This window comes from Carassius carassius, chromosome 36 (genome assembly GCF_963082965.1).
Source record: "Carassius carassius chromosome 36, fCarCar2.1, whole genome shotgun sequence".
NCBI classification, from domain to species: Eukaryota; Metazoa; Chordata; class Actinopteri; order Cypriniformes; family Cyprinidae; genus Carassius; species Carassius carassius.
Genome location: NC_081790.1, coordinates 8,200,351 through 8,219,996, shown reverse-complemented (window position 1 = coordinate 8,219,996; position 19,646 = coordinate 8,200,351). Strand labels below are relative to the sequence as shown.

Sequence of the window (19,646 nt, the reverse complement as noted above, 5' to 3'; positions counted from 1 at the left end):
ATTAAACCAAGATTTCTAGATTTAGCTTAGACTTAAGCCAAGCAGTACAGTGGAGACGTGTAAATGAGGCATGGGATTTAACTCATGGCCTCTCAAAACTAATATTTGGACCTGTCGCCTAATTACCCACCTGCAGGACAAAATAAATGGAAGTTTTACACTCACATTTTACTTGTTTGTGCTTCTCATTTATTATGAGGTGACATAACAATGCCATAATGTTCTTACTGTGTTCTCATATGGGTTTCTGTTTAGTTTAAACTTGCATACATAAAAAAAAAGTAATTTGTCTTTATACAGACAGGAAGCGTTATGGCTCTGAATGTTTTGCCAGGAAATTTAATGGATTCTGCTTTCCTTGGGCCCCCCCCCCCCCAACTCTCCTTGTTCTCCGATGCTCTAGCATGCGATTTTACCAGCCCACCCTGTCAAGAAAACTAAATAAAGTAGTTTGTTTTTTAACAAACCCGTGCTGTCGTTTCCAGGTTCCCCGTGGCAGTGCTGTCTGATGGGGGTTGGCACCACGTGGCGGTCAGCGTCTCCTCGGGCCGGTTGGCATTGTATGTGGATTGCTCCATGGTTGAGAGCGTGGACTGGGCTTACAAGGATGGTTTGGGAATCTCCACTGATGGCCTGGTTATGGTGGGAGGAATCATTGAGGGTTTTGAGACACCTTTTGAGGTCAGTATGCAAACATACAAGGATGTAGTACCTATCACTTACTGTGTGATAATAATGTATCCTTCATCTCACCAGCTCTCAGCACACGACACATACTCTAAATACATCTCCAAACATTCCCAGTCCACATTTAAAACCAAAATAAGGTTTATGGAGGATGAGGGTCTCTCAGTGTATAGGCTATACCCCAAGCTGAACATCTGCGTTTATACTCATTCAAGTTTCCAGAAGGATTGGACATTCTGTTGCTGACAAGCGGATTTAAAAATTTTTATGTGCAACTATCTGTTACAAACTGCCAGCACGGTTTCTTACATAAATAAAATCTGATGCAAAATTGAACACAAGTATGACTGGTTCAAAACAATAGCATTCGGTTAAAGAATGATTTTAATAAATTATTTATTAAATAAATTTTATCATAAAATCATCCCCAATTGTAAACTCAATCTTTTCCCCATAGTGCAAGTATCCTAAATTCGAAGTTCCTAATCGTTTAATGCATTGTTCATACTGACAGCCCTATTTATTTGTAGAAGTAAATTCCGAAAAATGAAAATTTACTCCAAAATTAATCCAAGATATAGATGATTTAGCTTCTTCCACAATTTAGCATTTCATGATTTGGGAATCGGTGCCATCAGAAATGAGAGTTCAAACGGCTGATAAATACATCACAATGATCCACAACATGAACCTAGTCCATCAATTAACATCTTGTGAAGTGAAAAGTTGTTGCATTGTTGTAAGAATCAAATCCAAATCCATAAAGGCTTTTCAACTTTAAACCTTCACTTCTGGCCAAAATATGAGTCCATGATAATGCTAACTGCTGCAAAAAAGTCCCCAGTTGTCCTCCTGACATATGTGTTTCAAACTGTTTTGGCTTATTTACGGTGCTTGATCTGTGCATATTTCTCACCTGTTAGGCAAGACCATTATTTCACTGGAGAAAGCAGTATTATAGGACTAGAATAGTAGAACTAGTATTTTACCTGGAAACAATGGTTTGATCTTATAAAGGTCTTATAAACTAGCTAAACTAAAACATATAAAGCACAAACAAGTTTCTTATAAACATGCAGCTTTTCACTACACAAGATGTTATTTAATGGACTAGAGTCATGTGGATTACTTGTGGTTTATTATGATGGTTTTATCAGCTCTTTGGACACTTATTCTGGTGGCACCCATTAACTGTAGAGGAACCAATGGTGAGTGATATAGTGATTTAATGCAAAATCTCTCCAATGAAGGAACAAAATCTTCTTGGACGGCCTGAAGTTGCGGACATTTTCAGCAAATGTTCATTTTTGGATGAACTACTTTAATTTGTTGCTACTGTATACAGAGCAAAGGAGTCACTTCTACAACCCTAAATACATAATTGTTGACATTTTAACATTTTGTTGTTTCCGCTATGAACAAAAAACATATATGCTATTTTAGATTAACCTGCTTGGCATATAAATGAAATGATCCATGTAAAAATAGTTACACTAGATGTAGATAGAATATTTATAGCTGGGGTGTGTACATAGATTATCGATTATAACAATAGACCCACATCAGGTTGGGTGTAAAAAAAAACACATTTTGGGAGATTATTTTGGCCTTGTAAAATGAATTTCAAACTAAATTCCTGTGTTATGCTGAAGGACAAGCATTTTAATGGAAGTAGGAGTATAGTTTAGACAGCTGTGCAGTGCACAAGTTAAATGCCCTTTTTTAGTTTTGTTATACATGGAAAGTTACTACAGCATGAAGTCTAGGAGTCTCAGAGAATGACATCATAGAGTTCAAACATCCCATTTACATACTCACACACAGAACTCAGTCAGAAGGTGACATGATTAGGGTTTGCATTTACCCAACTTTTAGGGCAAAACTACATAATCATAACAAATATCATTGCATTATAAGATGGTTTATAAAAGCAGGTATGTGTGTGTGTGTGTGTGTGTGTGTGTGTGTCTGCATGTATGCACTGTGTGACCATATGGGTTGTGTGTACGCATCTGTATAGGTGTAATAGTTTCATTTGCTCCAAATCTTTAGGGTGATCTGATGCAAGTGGCATTTCTGATGGGAGAACCAGATGCAGCTCGAGATCAGTGTGTCGTTTTGCAACCCCAGTGTGGCGGAACCGGACACAAACCACCTCGCTCTCCTCGCATACACACTGAAGAGGTAAGTGAGCCATACTGTACAGGGAATATCATGTAACCTACACTCACTGATTTCTTCTGAGACTAGTTACTGCCAACTGACTGATGAATTCACTATGACATTGATATAAACAACAAAAAATATAGGAAATGCATTTATATTATTGTGTATAATTATATTGGGTGTATACAGTATCTGTATCTCAAAATACATATTTCAAGTGTTCTACAGGATCTACATACATAATCTTTTCTACAGCTTTGTTTTTTCTTTCCCTGTTCAGGAACTTCTGCTGTCCTCAAATGACCTGGAGGACTTATTAGAGGCAGCAGAGGACAGTGACTCTATCCATGCAAAACTGACTGTAAGTAGCAATAGTATGGAGCTGTGACATAGTAACTAAGTTAGTTCTCATATAAAGTAAAATTCATAGTCCAAATTGATACTATTATTTACTCACCTTCATGCCATTCCAAACCCATATGACATTCTATAAAATATACAAGAAGATGTATTGCAGAATGTCCATAGTGGTCTTTTCTATAGCACAAAAAAGAAGACTGTGACACTTTTAAAAATTATGATGAAGCCGCTTAAAAGTTTATTCTCTTCATCACAAAACACTTTGTACAATTCAGAAGACTATATAGCAATAAAAAATATAGCAGATGAGTCTTATGAACCACATGTATGGTACATTTATTTAGTTTTTTGTTTATTTTGGGAGCTATATGGTGAGTAAATAATGACAGAATTTTTGGTAAAGTAAACATGTAAACTGTTAATATATATTACCATTCAACATATTTTAAACCTTGTTAAAAGCTGTATTTGTATTTGCTCACCTTTCCTGTCAGGCTGATAGGAAATTAATGTCTAATTTGTGGTTTTTATATGTACAAAATCAATGTAAAAAACCTGATGAGAACAAATGACCGTCTTACAGTTGTCAAACATACTGTGAACCTGTAATCACATATCAAACCCCAGTGGGCTTTCCAAATTTTTTTTTCTCTTCTTAAAGCCAGATAAAGATGGTTTGTGGTGTTGCTGAGCTATAGCAAGTGTGTTTGCCAGCTGTGTGCTCTTTGGCCAATGGATTCATGGTCATTGTGGGCTGTGACTCAAACTTAGAAACTGCAGATATACTTATTAAATATCCATACATTTCAAAAACAAATTTTTTTTTTTTTTTTTTTGAGAATGTAGCATATCATGTATAAAACATCTAGAGCTTCAATCAATAACCTGGACTTCATTATCTTATGTCAAAAAGATGGTGAATTTCAAAGACTAAACAGCACCAGATTTTTTTTAATAACCTGTTTTATTTCTCCAGTTTTGGTGTCTCTTGTGGCATAACCTCTTGACTGAACCTTTTTGTTGTGGTGTTTCGCTTTGATGCCTCCGCCACTTTTGGTTTGCCTGTTTCCTGGTCTCATGCTCCCAGTGGAATGGATTAGTAAGAAACTTATGGCTTTCTTTGATCCCTTTTACAGAACAGGTGGTCAAGGGTCAAAGGTAATTGCTAATTTAGCTTGTCACTCATTTTTAGTGTTTAGCTGTAACTTAACAGCTTTGAGGCCAAAAGGCATAAATATTTAGTTGGATATGTGTATGTATGTATATTTTGGGTCAGATTTAGCATTTTTATATTTAGCCGTTTAACTATATAAGCACCATCAATCGAGGTCTAAAGCACAGACCCTGTCCAGACATGGAGTTTTACATGTTAATGTTATAATAGATGTTCTCTTGACCCAATTGGCGAAGTGTGTGTGATTGTCAGAGGCAGTATATTTGATGGTGTTAGTGTGTTTGGAAATAGCCTTGTTCTTCCCGTGGGTTTCGTTTAGCAGAGGTGGGCCGTGTAATGGATTTACTCTGCACTAAAATTAGGTTTGAATTGGACGTAGAACTCCTCTAGGGAAGTGTCAGAATTACTCAGACAGGCTGTGAAGTATTCAATATCTCCGGACGTGTCTTGGCTTTGAACTCACTCTCTCTTTGAGTGTAAAGTAAACAATGTAAGATTTGTGTAGGCGCTTTATTTGTTATGGACAAACGTGTGGACATGCATGAGCAATTTCCAACTGTCCTTAAACTAAGCACATTGGAAGTGCTGTTTATACAAGATCTTTGTTTACAAAGAACTTGAGCTGCCATTTTCCCTCTATTCTTTCTGATTTCAGGGACAAAGGTTGAAAGTTAGGCTGAGTGCATTTTTTTTTCTATCATCTCTGTCATTTTCTGCTCAAATGATTATTATTATTAGCTCTGGAAAAGGCAGGGATTTGGACTAATGTCTAAGTTATATCATACACAGTTAAGCCAGTCAGAGACTTTACCTGAAATCTATATTGTTTTACTGATTTATTAATAGTGATAAAAGTTTAAACATTGGAGGTCAATAATCTTTTTTTAATAGAAATTAAGGTTTTTTTATTGACTTTTTTTTTCAAATAAATGGTGTTCTTTTGAACTTTCTGTTCATCTAAGAATTCTGAAAAAAAAGTATTATTGATTTTACAAAAATATTAAGTAGCAAAATTGTTTTCAACATTGATAATACTAAAAAAAATTTTTTTGCATGAAATCAGCATATTTGAAGACTGGAGTAGTGGCTGCTTGGAAACGTAGCTTTGCCATCACAGGAATATATTAACTTTTTAAAATGTATTCAAATAGAAAAGTTTTTCAAAATTAGAATAATATTTCACGTTGTTTTAGATCAAATAAATGGAGCCTTGGCTCTGCAAAAACAACTACTTGGGAGAAAAAAAAAGAAATGAAAAAAAAACTCTTTACTCGTTACTTAACTAACTTTAACAGTGTTTTAGGTTCCCTTTCAGTCGGTCACTCTCAACATCACTCTCTCCAGTTCTCCGTGAGTGCATACCATATGCATACCAGCTTTTCGCATCAGAGCCGAGGGACAGTATCGTTCTGCTCAGCTGTGTCTAATCATGAACTACGAGTCAGCACACTCTCGGAAGCTTTGTGTGTTGGCGAGACGGTGCTTCAGCGCTGGTCGTTCCAGAGTCGATTGGGTTGCGCACTTCAGGCTCCCACGACCAGATGTCAATTTCAGCATCAGAGAGAGAGAGCTCTCCAAAGAAAGATTTGGCAAAGGAATGGTGGCAAAAGCCTTCATGTCTGGTCCCTGGACAGGACGTGGAAGTTTTAGGTGACCTACCACAGGAGGTAGCGAACACCATCACTTCGGCAATAGCATCATCTACGAGGCACACTTATGCCTTGAAAGTGGAACCTGTTCGGCGAGTGTTGTTCTTCTCGCAGAGAAGACCACTGGAGATGCCCGATTGCAGTCGTGCTTTCCTTTCTGCAACAAGGACTGGAGCGAAGGCTGTCTCCCTCCACCCTCAAAGTCCAGTTTGCTGCTATTGCTGCGTACCATGACCTTGTGAATGGGTTCCTTAGAGGAGTCAGAAGGTTAAATCCTTCCCAGCCCCCCCATACCGTCTTGGGACCTGACTCTAGTCCTAAAATCACTACAGCAGGGCCCATTCGAGTCTTTGCATTCAGTTGAGCTAAAGTTTCTTTCATTGTATACTCTGTTCCTGCTTGCACTGGCCTCCAAGAGGGTAGGGGACTTGCACGCATTTTTGGTCAATGATTCGTGCCTAGAGTTTGGGCCGGCTGACTATCAGGTAATCCTGAGGCCCCGGCCCGGCTACATGCCCATGGTTCCCACTACACCTTTCAAAGACCAAGTGGTGAACCTGTAAGCATTGCCCCCAGAGTAGGCAGACCAAGCCCTGGCTGGCTCTGTCCCGTCCGAGCATTGAGATGCTACGTATACCGTACACTAAGTTTCAGGACCTCGGACCAGCTCTTTATCGGTTAAAGAGGCTGGCAGAAGGGGAATGCCATCTTTAAGCAGAGGGTGGCTCACTGGATTGTGGATGCCATCACCCTGGCTTATCAGGCACAGGGTGTGCCCTGTCCGTTCAGGTTGCTCACTCACTCAACTAAAGTGTTGCATCCTCCTGGGTGCTGGCTCGTGGTGCCTCACTGACAGATATTTGTTGAGCTGCCGGTTGGGTGACCCCCAACACATTCTCTAGATTCTATAGGCTTCGTGTAGAGCCAGTATCCTCCTGTGTTCTCACCTCAAACAGGTAGTGGCACTGAGAGGCCCCAGTTAGTGTCGGCTTGCTAAAACTGCTCCAGAGTGTCAGTACTGTAGACCCTGTTGAGATCTTCCATCACCCTTGCCAGCTGGAGTTGGCAGAACGTCCAGCCCCAGGCCTTCACATTAAATCCGTGAGAACCTTGAAAGTCTGGGTTCCATATTTAGACCTAGGCGGTACTCATAATGTATGTGTATAGCCTTAGAACCTGTGTTTCCCTGGCTGACTTCTTCCTTCCCAAGAGGAATAAAATGGTCCAATTTCTCCATATACACCTAAATGGATGCTATATGTGTATTTGCTTCTGAAAACTCCTTCAGGAAGGATGTGGCTTCCGCAGCGTCCCTGTTCCCAGTGGAATGGGTGCGTTGTCCCAGTGTTATCCATTCTCACTCAGTGAGGTAGTGCTTTGACAATGGTGAGTGGAACTACTTGTTCCAAGCCCCTGCCTACACCAAATAGGGGTGCAGGCGGCTCGCACAGGGCACTGGAAGGGGCAGCACCCATGGCGCTTTGGTAGGGATCCCGATTCGTCGGTCACTGACGTGAAGTCGAGAGTAACCGACTGAAAGGGAACGTCTTGGTTACGTATGGTAACCCTCGTTCCCAGCTCCTCTGCTAAAACCTGGTATGCACTGCACCTGCTGCCTTATTATACTTACGCTATGATCAACGGCAGCTGGATGCAATAATTGCATGCCAATGTACATTGGTTCGTTTAGATTACACTCGAAGTGGATTAGTCTATCGAAGCGATATTCCAATTTCGTCGGTCACTGACGGGACATCGAGGGTTAACATAAGTAACCAAGGCGTTTCTGTTTTTCTTTCATTCCGAGCCCCTTGCCCCCTAGTCACATTTAAATCTAGACTTAAAACTCATCTGTTTAACTGTGCATTTATTGAAAGAGCACTGTGCAATGTCCGAACTGATTGCACTATATTTCACGTTATTTTTTTTTTAAATTTAATGTAAAATCATTTTCTAACTGTTTTAAATTAATTTTAAATAAGTCAATTTTTTAATAATTTTAAAAGTTTTAAAATTGCTTGTTTTATTCTTCTTATTATTTTTCTTCATTATTATTTTACTTTCTTTTATGTAAATCACTTTGAATTACCATTGTGTACGAAATGTGCTATATAAATAAACTTGCCTTGCCTTGCCTTGCCTTATTTAGTGAGAGAGCAGATGCTGAAATTACCGCGAGAGTCACACGCACTTCAGTGTGCGTTATTAAAAGAAGACGCGCTTCTACTCCATTCATTAACACAGACACGCAGAACATGCAGGATTCATATTTAAATAGACTGTTCCGGCTTAATATTTACAGATATTAGTCCATATCGTGATTTGATGTAAGTGCAATGACCTATTTTTGATTAATTAATTCAAAATTTGGCAAATTTCCATGCCATTCCGCGTTAAACTGTAAAAATCTGTTTTTATCACTGGATTCTGCGATTCCCTCCGCATTTTCTGCATCGCGGAAATCATAGGGCCCTAGTTGTGGTATGCCAGCTCTATCTTGCAATGGACACATGCCACGATGTTCTCTTTACGTTTGCCCGTGCCCGCAAATCAAAACACTGCTGACTCCTTATAGTATATGCGACTTCGGATGCAGCGCTTGTGTCTCCTTCTGCTTTGTGGGTGACGTAAACGCGTTGTGTCACATTAAAAAAATCATTGCGAAAGAACCAGTCGTGAGATTTAAAATAAATTAAAAGAGGCTTCGAGGCAGAGGAATTTGCCTCGATAATTTTTTGTAATGGAGTGACTCAAGTAATCGTTTCAGCCCTAAATTGGAGTGTATCAAGGATTTCACTGGTGGGTTGAAACATAGTTTACTTTAAAATCCAATAGTGGAAATATATTTATGACTCGATTGTATGACAGTTTTATCAATGGCCAATGTGAGAGAAAGTTTAAATAAACAGAATTATATTCAAACTTTCTCTGCCTAGAAATGTGTTTGCAAATTATATTTAAGCTCTTAAAAGTTTTTACAATCTGAATCAAAGGTTTTGGTCTAGACAGCTGCTGAGAATATCATCCCTAAAACAGTCTGTTTGATCTATTGACCTGTTTCCCTGCAGCAGCTTTCAGTTGTTTAGTGCAACAAATATAAATGTGTTTGTAATTAAGTTAATATCTATGTATACATGTGCAAAATATTGTGTCCCATTTGGATGTCACAATGACAAAAAACAAGAGTAACAACGTGATTATACAATATTCTGCCCTTGTTTGAGCTCAGCTGTGCAAACTGCTAAGGCATTTTTCCCTTTTTTGTGTGTATGACGGTTTACTGAAAACTTCATAATTATATGTCATTGTGAAGGCGTCTATATCACGCCTGTTCTCCTCCTTACTGTCTCTCTTTCCTCGGGCAGTCACAGACTATTCCCAGTACCCTCAGCTCTAGCACCACTGACTGTAATTATCTGTTCTGAGACTGTAATTTAGTACCATCCATCCCCAAACCCACAATAAATCACATGCAGTGAATGCAAAGAGACTTTATCATGCAAAAATATTACTCTTTACCATTATGGATGGATGGATAGATAGATAGCCTTGTCAGCACTCATCAGGCTCCTACAAATCCAGAACTGACTGGAATCTTCTGGATGCAATTATCCGTTATTTGGGAAGGACCCTCGTGACAGATGTCCATAGATTGTCTCCATAAGGACTATCCACATTGCTTTCTGTGTTATGAGTGGAGGGTATGGATGGCCCTCTCTTTGATATAGGATCTTCTCTTTGATTCAAAATACTATTATGATTTTTTTTTGTTTGTTCTCTATTTGCACATAATTCACATCAGCAGTATCACAGAAAGCTGTCAAAAAGCTGTGAATTCTGTCAGATGATTCCAAAAATGAGTCCTCATGTGGATAGTGTTTGAATTTTCCATTAGTCCACTAGTCTCTGTTTGCAGAGTGCTATTGTATAACCCACTGATCCACCTAGGAATGCATGTAAGCACTTGTATCTGGACACAAGCTCACAAAGACGAGAGCACACGCTCGCACAAATACCCACTTAGTTCGCCCCGAAGCCACACAGCCAAACAGGTGTCTCATTGTGTGAAGTAGATGATATGTGTGTGTCTGCATGTATTCTGGGTGTATGTGGGTGGATTGAGAGTTTGTGGGTGTGCTTGTGCATTTTGCATGCATTTGACTAGTCTTGACTGTGAGTTTCACTGCATTTTTGTTGCAAGTGATGTATGTGTGAGTGAGTGAGTGAGTGTGTGTATGTTTGTGTGCCACCATGAGGATCTGGATGTATTTGCTAGGATGTTTTCTGTTGGATTTAATGAGATTTGGAGTCTACGGACAGAGGAATCACGTTCCAAAGGTATGGCTTCATCTGGCAACCCTTCCGAATTGTGTTTGTTTGAGAAAATTGTTCTTACAAATCATGGATCCACTTTCTAATCTAATAATGACACGTGGGTTAGGTGGTGCATGCACGCTAATCCAATATTTAATGAAGCTCCATTTTTTTTATGGATTTTAGTATGTGTATAGATATTCGTGTTGAAAAAGAAGTCATGTGCGTGTAATCAAGTGTTAGTCCATCTATCCTGAAGGCTGACTGTGGTTTGGCTGTAGATGTGAGAGGTTACAGTGGTTTCGGTTTATATGAGGGAAATAGTTTTCACTGAGCTGGTTTGACCCAGATTGCCACAGACGCTGGGTTCATGTCCAGAGTCAGGGTTCAGATTTTGACTATATTTGACATTTATTGGTGTAGCAATATTTTATAATTTTGTAGTTTATTTTTTGCACTTCTATCATTTCTCTGTTTTCTTTTTGTGATGCTTATTTTAGTATACTGTATGATAACCACTGTTCTTTATAGGATTTAAAAAAAAAAAATCTTATTTTAATGCATAGAATGAAATTGAATTCCCAGCTTGACGTCATGTTTTAAAAACCCTCAGTGGCAAAAAAAACAACAGCTGTGGCAACATTTTTATGACAAGACCAAAATAACATAATGGATGAGACTGAGAATTAATTCAGTTATTTCTGCAGATGTGATTGGTGTTTTCTTACTTAATTTTGTTTTGCACCTAACCGTCTTTATTAAATCTGTTTAGTTTATAATTTACTTTCTTTGGGGATCTAGGACATGGCTCTATGAAAAACTTTTTACAGGAAGCTGTATTTAAATCAGTCTAAGTGCAGCTGGTTTGTCGTTGCCCATATAAATACCTGTCTCTGTGATAGATTTACAGATGGTCACTCTTTCAAGTCAAATCGGCTTTTCACAATTTGTGTGTGTGTGATTGTGTGTATGCACTTGACTTTACACTTGCATACAGTATTTATAGACCAAGACATTAAATGCAAATTTGTTCCTTTCAGAAAAGAGGTATGATAATAGGCAAGCTTCTTTTGATTTTTTGCTTGTAAACTTACATTTTAGTACTGGTGGTGGTTAGCAGGCATGTAGACGCGTGTGTAAATAATGTCTCTGAAGCCTAAAGGCATAACCATTTTATTTTTTAGGAACCTTTACCTCTCCCATAAATCTGTCATCTGGCCCTTTTCACTGATCTGTCTAAACTGCGTTCAGGCTTTTCTGTAACAGACCTTAAATAACAGCAGGGTTGTACATCATGTGTGTATCTCAGCAACAAATCTGGGAATCATTTTTTAGGTGAATTATGTCTTAATAGTCATACTAATATATAGATCTTTGCCCAATCTTGTTGCAGTCGCTTCTGTATTTTCTCCACTTGTCAGGACGATCAATGTGATCGGAGATTTCCTGTATAAATGTCACCACCACAATCCTTTATTTGTTGCTATATGGTATTCTGTTGCCTGGATACAGTATGGATCCATGTAAACCGTTTTTTTTTTTTTGCTTTTGATAAGGTTCAAAAGAACAAACAGAAACCTCTGGTCACTAATTAATGACAAAGCCCTACAACAGTCATGTTACAGATATTTTCATGTTGGTCCTTCTAACAGGAAGCCCCCTGGTGGCCATATGTTGTTATAGCTAGATCTGCGGTAAAAGCTGCTCTTTACTGGGTGACTGGGCACTTAATAAGAGTCAGTGTGTTCAGACTCCCTTTGGCAGGCTATTAGAGGTATATCAGACCAACAACAGGAAGATAAGCTGGACGACAGCCGGAGATCAAGTGTCAGCTTATCAGGCCATGGCCACAGAAAGAGCCATTGTTAGTGATAGTATTAAGCCAGCGGGTCTGATTTTTGCCCAGGTTTTCTTCATATAAAGGCTTTTCCATCATATTTTTGTATAATATAAAATGTATAATAATTATATAATATATAATTATATAATGGTACTGGATGTGTTTATTTTTTTGTTACGTTTTTTCCTGGAAGCCATGAAATTGTCAGACCTTGCAACCCAAAGCAGTATAGAATTATAATTGTGCAACACAGCTTCATGTATGACTTTTCCGGATGCTAAAGTCTCTTTTAGTTCCGCTTGTAAACCTTGCAGATGCCACCAAGAAAACTGAAGCACTCATATTATCTTACAAAAGTCACATTACTGAAACACCTGGCTTAGACTTCATGCAAGTAAAGCAACTAGACAGAATCACAGCAGATTTTAAGCAGACACATGTTTCAAATTTGCATGATGTCATTTTGATATACAGCAACAATCCTCTGCCTTTGACACTATGATGTGGGTGTTTTATCACAGGGAAAAGGCTGTTTTTCATTTCCCTTCTCATCACTCAGGACCAAGTCAGATCATATGCAATCCAGACCACTCTTCTGTGTAATTTTTCCCTTTTTATTATTATTTTTTTGTCTCTTTCTTAAGATTTCATTGTTTTAAAACGTAGCCTTTGTGTGTGTCAGTGTCTGTGCTGAGTGTCTGTGTGACATTGGTTTGCAAGTCTGCTTGTTTGCGTGAGTGTTTTGTGAAACTGTCATTCTGTTTTGACTTTAACTACCAGTGTGATGTACTGTAGACATGGATGGATGCCTTGTTTGGAGTGGTACAAATGTGTGAGCCTTGCATGTAACTCATGCACATCTGATCTTCACATGATGTCAGATCTCAGTAGATCATTGCTGATTGCTACAAGATGTTTAATAGTTTAAATTATTGTTGTTTATCAGGCTGTAATTACTGCACTCTTGTTTACCTTAACATCTGTTAGAAGCAGCAACTTCACAACCATATGTAAAAAAGGAGATTACAGCTTTAATCAAGTCGCATAAACATTCTCACGGTATATTAGACATTATGATGAAGTCATTACATCTTCATTAAACATATTATAGTGGACATAAAGCTCCCAGATGTAAAAATTAATAACAAACAGAATTGAATAATGTCTTACACTCAACTCTTGGTTCACATGAATTTCTTTATGTTAATAGGGTCTCCATAGACGTGGGATTATACGTGGTGATGGTACTCTGCCTACTGGATCCAAACGTCCTGGCTTTGTGGTCCGAGGTGATGTGTTTGAGGTGGATGAGGATACAGACCTGGTAGACCAAAACATCTTGTCCAAAAATGATGGTAAACCTTCCAAAACTTTCCCAACTGAAACTACAGGCAGCCGTGATGGAAAACCAGACTCCACATCCAAACGTTTAGATGAAAACATCACCACTGACAAGCACAAATCTGGCAAACCTTCACCAAAGAAACCAGTGGATACCACAATTATCAACCTGGATGTTCAGGTACCTGAGAAACCTACCGGAAGTATTGTATCTACTAGTGAGATTCATCTGGAAACCACCTCCAGTCCTGAGGATCGAGAATCCAACTTGTTAAAAGAGGATTTGGGGGCCACCACACAGGCTCCTGTGAGAACAACTTCTTGGGAGGAAATCTCAAAAGGAAATGGAAGAAAAACATCCAAAGTTCCAGATATCCCTGTAGGACATGGCTGGGGATCTGAAGAGCACCCAGGTACCGTTATACTTACAGGAAGGCATAGAGATCTTGTGCGTGGCTCTGATGGGAACATGTATCGCATTCAAAGAGGACCCATGGGGCCAGTGGGGCCCCGAGGTGAGCGTGTGAGTATAACTTAAAAATATTTTTTTTGTTGTTGTTGTTTATTTTTTTCTTAACACCAGTCCAGATTCTATGGCTATGTTCATGGCAAGAACCAGTTAAAAAGTCGATCCATTCACAAGTTTTATCTATACACACATGTCTGGGGAGAGTTTAGAGTCTTCAGTTAACCTAACCTGCATGTCTTTGGGCTGTGGGAAGGAAACTTAAGAATTAGTATATAAATAGTATATATAAATATATCAGTGTTGTTATTTATAATTATTAACTTAGACAAAATCTGATAAAAGTTCATTTTTGGTAATTGCAATAAAGCTGAAATATTATATGAAAAAAAAATGAAAATTCAACTACCTTTTGAATTTGGCAACTAACTGAAATAAAATTTGTTTTAGCTGAATGCTAAAATTGCCAACACCAAACTTGAAATAAAAAAGTATTTAAGCTAAATATGGGGAAATGGGTATTTAAAATATAACTAAAATTAAAATCAATTTTAAAATGTTAATAAATACTACAGTAGTGTATATAGTATTATAAATTATACAAAGTAACAGTATATGGTTTCATGTCTCATCCTGTTAACAAAAAAATTATTACTTGAAACTAGTCTGCGTCAAGAATGGCTAAAATCAATTGCTGTAGCAGATACATCACACATAATATAAGTAAAACAAGGCATGTGCAGATTCTTACACAATAGGCCAAATAGAATAAAAACTTCTGCGACAATCTGCAAAAGCAGTCTGATGCAGAAAGCACAAGAGGGAAAAAATTATGCAAGAATTATCAGGCCTTTGGTGTTGTGTATATTTCAGCTGTTCCAAGCTACACAACATTCTGCATATGTCAACATGTCTCACTTCCCTCCCGCATGATTCATGGCTCTCTATAATGGGCTGTAGAAGGAACGACCCACCTGCATCACCCAGTCGACATGCAACATTCACCTGGTTTTAAGTGATCAGGTCTAACAGAAGTAAACCCAGATGTGATGCCATCTGGATGCTTCTGGCTGAGCTCCAGTTGTCCAGGCACTGTAAAAGGCCTGCATTAGATCAAGAAGGGCTGATTTATACCAGTTGGCTGAACACATTAGGGAGATATTGCTCTGCCTGAGAGCAAAATGCAGTAGAGATGCAGTAATTAATACATACCCTTTTTTACTATCTCTGTTACTACCATACCCTGCATTTATTTCTTGGTGGGGGTCAAGCATTTAGTCCTATATTGAATAAGGCCTTAATTTTATCATTCCAGGGAGTTAAAGCCTGGTCTGTTTGAAACTAAGAAATTTTATTTGTTTAAATATACCTCTTAACTCAAAAAAATTGTTCTGAGATGCAGTGTTTTTATTGTCACCTAAAACTGTTTCTGTCAACTGAAATAAAGCTGAAATACAAAATAAATGTAAGATGAAAGACATAGAGAAAGAAAAAAGAATAAAACTGTATAAATGTAAGAAGAAAAACAAAAAAGTAGGAATGTTAACTAATTAAGCTTAAATAAAATCAAAGAAGTTTGAGATTAAGTACTAAAATTGTTAAAAGCTAAACAGAATTTTTTTTTATATTATTAAAAATGCTAAAACTTAAATTAACATAAAAACTGAACATATAAAAAAAGCTTGTTTGTGAATACCGCATTAATATATAAATTGTGGTCCAGTAACAATGATCCAGTATTTATTTTTTATTTTTTTTTTAGGCTAGATCCATTGTTTTTATGGCTCAGATGACAAAAAGCTTGTCACAAACTGTTCAGTGCCGTTTAGTGATGAATTCTTTACTCTGTGTCAATGTAAACCAGGTGTCATCATGCAGTAAGTCAGCTTTTACAATAGTTTTGTGATGGTTAAAACGTTAGGTTTAAGTTTAACAGTGTGCTCGTATTACCGTGGTCAGAGTGCCACTAAACTTAATGGTTTTTATTTGCTCGTCTGACCTCTGAACTCTGAATGGGTGCTTTGTTTGATCAGATTAAGACAAAAAGGAAAATAGTTTGTTTGCATAATTTGTTATTGCTTATTTACAACTTTCTACATGCTATAAAGCTGTAGTTTTGACTCTGTTAAACAAGCTCATTGCGGTTAAAAGTGAAAGCTGTGTGTTTTTATTTTGGTCACGCACTGTAGCTTTGTATGTTTAAGGTTTTTACTGTGCTCCTTCTAGGGATGTCCTGGGAGTGATGGCTATCCAGGACCCAAAGGTGATAAGGTATGATAATCAGAGTGTTTATTAATGAGAAATGGACTAGAGTGTCATGGTGAATGAACGCAAGCCGAGGTCAAAGTGCTTCACACCTGAAGTTCATTGAAAGTTCACATGCCTGTGGTCATGACCAGCTGACCTTTGTGTCCTTCCGTGACCTTTGTCACTTTAGATGACTGCTCTTATATGTTTAACCTCCAAACAGAAGTCCATACGCCAACAAGGAAGCTTGCAAAGATACGCTGTCCCTTTACTGTGCACTTCAGTATTCTTCAGCTTCCTTTTCTACTTCTATTTCTTTTAACTGACTTCATGATAAAGTCTTCTTTCTTGCATTTATTTACATACTGAACTGTGATGAGTGCTTCTCACATCTATAGCAATTTTTATAGTATAAGCATATGAGATGTCCTAAGTGTCATGGCAAAGATGCTCTGATACCCCATTTTCATCAAGGCAACATTTATATGATCCTTTAGAAATCATAATAATATGCTGATTTGATGCTCAAGAAACATTTCTTATTATTATTGATGTTAAAAACATAAAAAATATTAACTGAGACACCTGTAATTTTTTTATTTTCAGGATTATTTGATGAATGGAGAGCTCAAAACAAAATAAATATTTTGTAATATTATAAATGTTTTGATCATTATAATGAATCCTTGCTGAATAACAGTATTAAAGGGTAAGTTCACCCAAGAAAGAAAATTCGTCCATTTTCTACCCACTCTCGAAGCATCCTAGGTGTATGTGACTTTTCTTTCAGAATAATCCAATCGGAGTTGTCATTGCCCTTCCAAGCCTTTCAATGATGGTAAGTGAGTGTTTGTTGTCAACAGTTCAGAAGATGTGAAATAAAGTGCACCCATCTGTAATAAAACGTCCCTCACACGGCTCCAGGGGGTGAATAAAGGACCCCTGTAGCGAATCCATGTGTTTTTGTAAGATAAATATCCAGATTTCAAATGTAATAAACACTTTTTTCTCACTTCTGCAGACTGTTGGGAACCGGAAGATGTGCAGGTGGATGACGTAGTGCGTCAGTGCTGCGTGGTTAGTGACGAGCATGGAGAGAGAACATTTTTTGAAATAAGCCAAGAGGAGACTGGTTTTCCTTTGCTAAAGTGAGGAAACGTTGTTTCCTTTGCTCCTACATTTCCCTGAGCCACAGGCACAATACACATGTCTTCCATCTTCCGGCTGCACGTCTTCTGCGTCCCACAGTCAGCAGACGTGAGAAAAAAAAGAGTTTATTACGTTTAAAATCTGGATATTCATCATACAAAAACGCATGGATTCGCTCCATGTGAGGGACTTTTTCTAACAGATGCGCACACTTTATTTCACGTCTTCTGATCTGTTGACAACAAACACACTCTCAACCCCACTGAAAGGCTTGGAAGAGCAAGGACAATTTTTAACCCTTTAACACATATGATCACACCGGTATGATTAGAACATTCAGGACGTCACGTCATCAACTGCTGAATTTAAATCCGCTTTCGCGCTTTGACTGGCGCAGAGCCAGATAGGACGCGTTGAGCGCTTGTCATATTATAACATATTAAACATTCAGTGTTTTTAACCATATAATGCTTATTTTAGGTTTAAGACATTTAAATACACATAAGTACTAGCAAAACCATACATTTACAGTTTGTAAAATACAAGCGAAAACGTCAATAATGATCCTTACAAATATAATCTGACTTCATGTTTTTATTAATATCATATACAAATTGTGTAGGTAACTATAAAGTTTACTCTGCCCTTCTCCAAGTTTACCGGAGACATACTTCAACGTGCTTCGGGAGGAGAGGATGAATGTGCATGTTGTAAATCCCACACCTCAGATTCAGCGTGAACTAACATGGCGGCGCCCATCACGCGGTATAGTCAACTAACAAGGTCGATATAAAAGGGTTTAAGCTACCAAATATATTTACTAGCACAGATTTCAGAATTGGAATATCAGATATTTCATAATATAGTGAGTATGTTTGCAAATATTTTGAATAAAACAGGAAAAACGAAATAAAAGCGATCCATGTGTCATACAGATCTATTGTGGCTGTGTTGTGTCACATGACAAGCATGACGCATCGCCATGGAAACAATAAGGCGGTACATCCTAAAATAACTGTTGCCTAAAGAAACTCACGCTTGGGGCTCAGCTAGAATATTCTAAACTCGTGCGAAAGGGTTAATATAACTCCAATTGGATTATTCTGAAAGAAGGTCACATACACCTAGGTTGCTTCAAGGGTGAGTAGAACATGGACAAAGTAACATTTTTTGGTGAACTAACCCTTTAATTTCTTTTGAGAAGAAAAATCCCTAAACTTTTGCATGGTGGTGTGCTGTAAGCACTGGTATTTGCATCTGGAAATAAAATTGATTTATATCTTGAGTGGTGAAAGCCATAATAATTTCTATCATATTTATCAGTTATCTGGTGCTGTCTAAACTGTTATGTACAGTGCTGTTTTACAACATGCCTGTTTATAAAATGCAGATGTGTGATGGAATTTAGTTTTTCATCCTAACAGTTCAGCTTTCATCAGGTCTGAGATTTGTTTAAGATTATAAGCATATGTCAGTGATTTTTTTTCTTCTTTGGGATGCAGTCTTCCTTATTGTTGTGATGTCTTTAGGGTGTCATTGGGCTCAAGGGCCGTCCAGGTCACCGTGGAGTCCCAGGACCTCCTGGGCCACCTGGGCTGCCCACATTCTACCTGTGGAGAAACACACCTGAGGAATGGGCTGCATTTCAGGTGAGTTTTCTCTCTTTTTTCCGGTTTTCCGGTAACAGCTCAGATGAGCACCACAGCCACGATTGAATAAAGATGCCCTCCGAAAAAAAGAGAGAGGAAGAAATTCTCTCCTGTTACTGTAATGGGGTATTTGTTTCCTACAGCCTTTGAACCGTTCCGCAATGTACATCCAGCAATCCAGCTGAGGGCAACAACCTTTCTACTCTTAGTGCTGCATGAGGTCATAAGTTGTTCCTGTAACTAAAGGGGTGATATCCCCTTTACTCAAACCCAGAACAAGGCCTCAGCACGATCAATCTGTATCACCCTTCATGTCTGTTTCCAGCTTGGTATCTCCTAACACATCTGCTCTGATAACTGAAACCTCTGTCGAGCATGGTCTAATTAAAACCAGCCTGTGACCTTGTAACTCATTTTGGGATATGTGTCCTGTGTGCAGCATGCTGCCTTTGTGAACGCCTTTGTAGTTTACAGGGCAGCTTTTAAGTCTGGAGTCTGGTTGGATGAGAATGAATCATTAAAGCTTAAGAAGACCAGAATAGCATGGTTATGACTTTTGCCTTTATTAAAATGACTCCTCAGACTTACGAAGAGAAAAGCTTCA

At 38.2% G+C, this 19,646-nt stretch overlaps 1 protein-coding gene across 2 annotated transcripts in view; it reads left to right on the top strand.

The window, feature by feature from the left end:
- si:ch211-196i2.1 (collagen alpha-1(I) chain) overlaps nucleotides 1-19,646 on the top strand; it is a 63,829-nt gene that overhangs the window by 21,508 nt on the left and 22,675 nt on the right. Inside the window, exons 4-9 of one of the 2 annotated variants that reach the window (XM_059526105.1) lie at nucleotides 486-681; nucleotides 2,740-2,871; nucleotides 3,134-3,214; nucleotides 13,401-14,054; nucleotides 16,224-16,268; nucleotides 18,923-19,042. In XM_059526105.1, the coding sequence (XP_059382088.1) occupies nucleotides 486-681; nucleotides 2,740-2,871; nucleotides 3,134-3,214; nucleotides 13,401-14,054; nucleotides 16,224-16,268; nucleotides 18,923-19,042 (1,228 nt within the window). Of the gene's footprint in view, nucleotides 1-485; nucleotides 682-2,739; nucleotides 2,872-3,133; nucleotides 3,215-10,210; nucleotides 10,375-13,400; nucleotides 14,055-16,223; nucleotides 16,269-18,922; nucleotides 19,043-19,646 lie in introns of those variants that run through there. The other variant, XM_059526106.1, reaches the window with a different exon arrangement.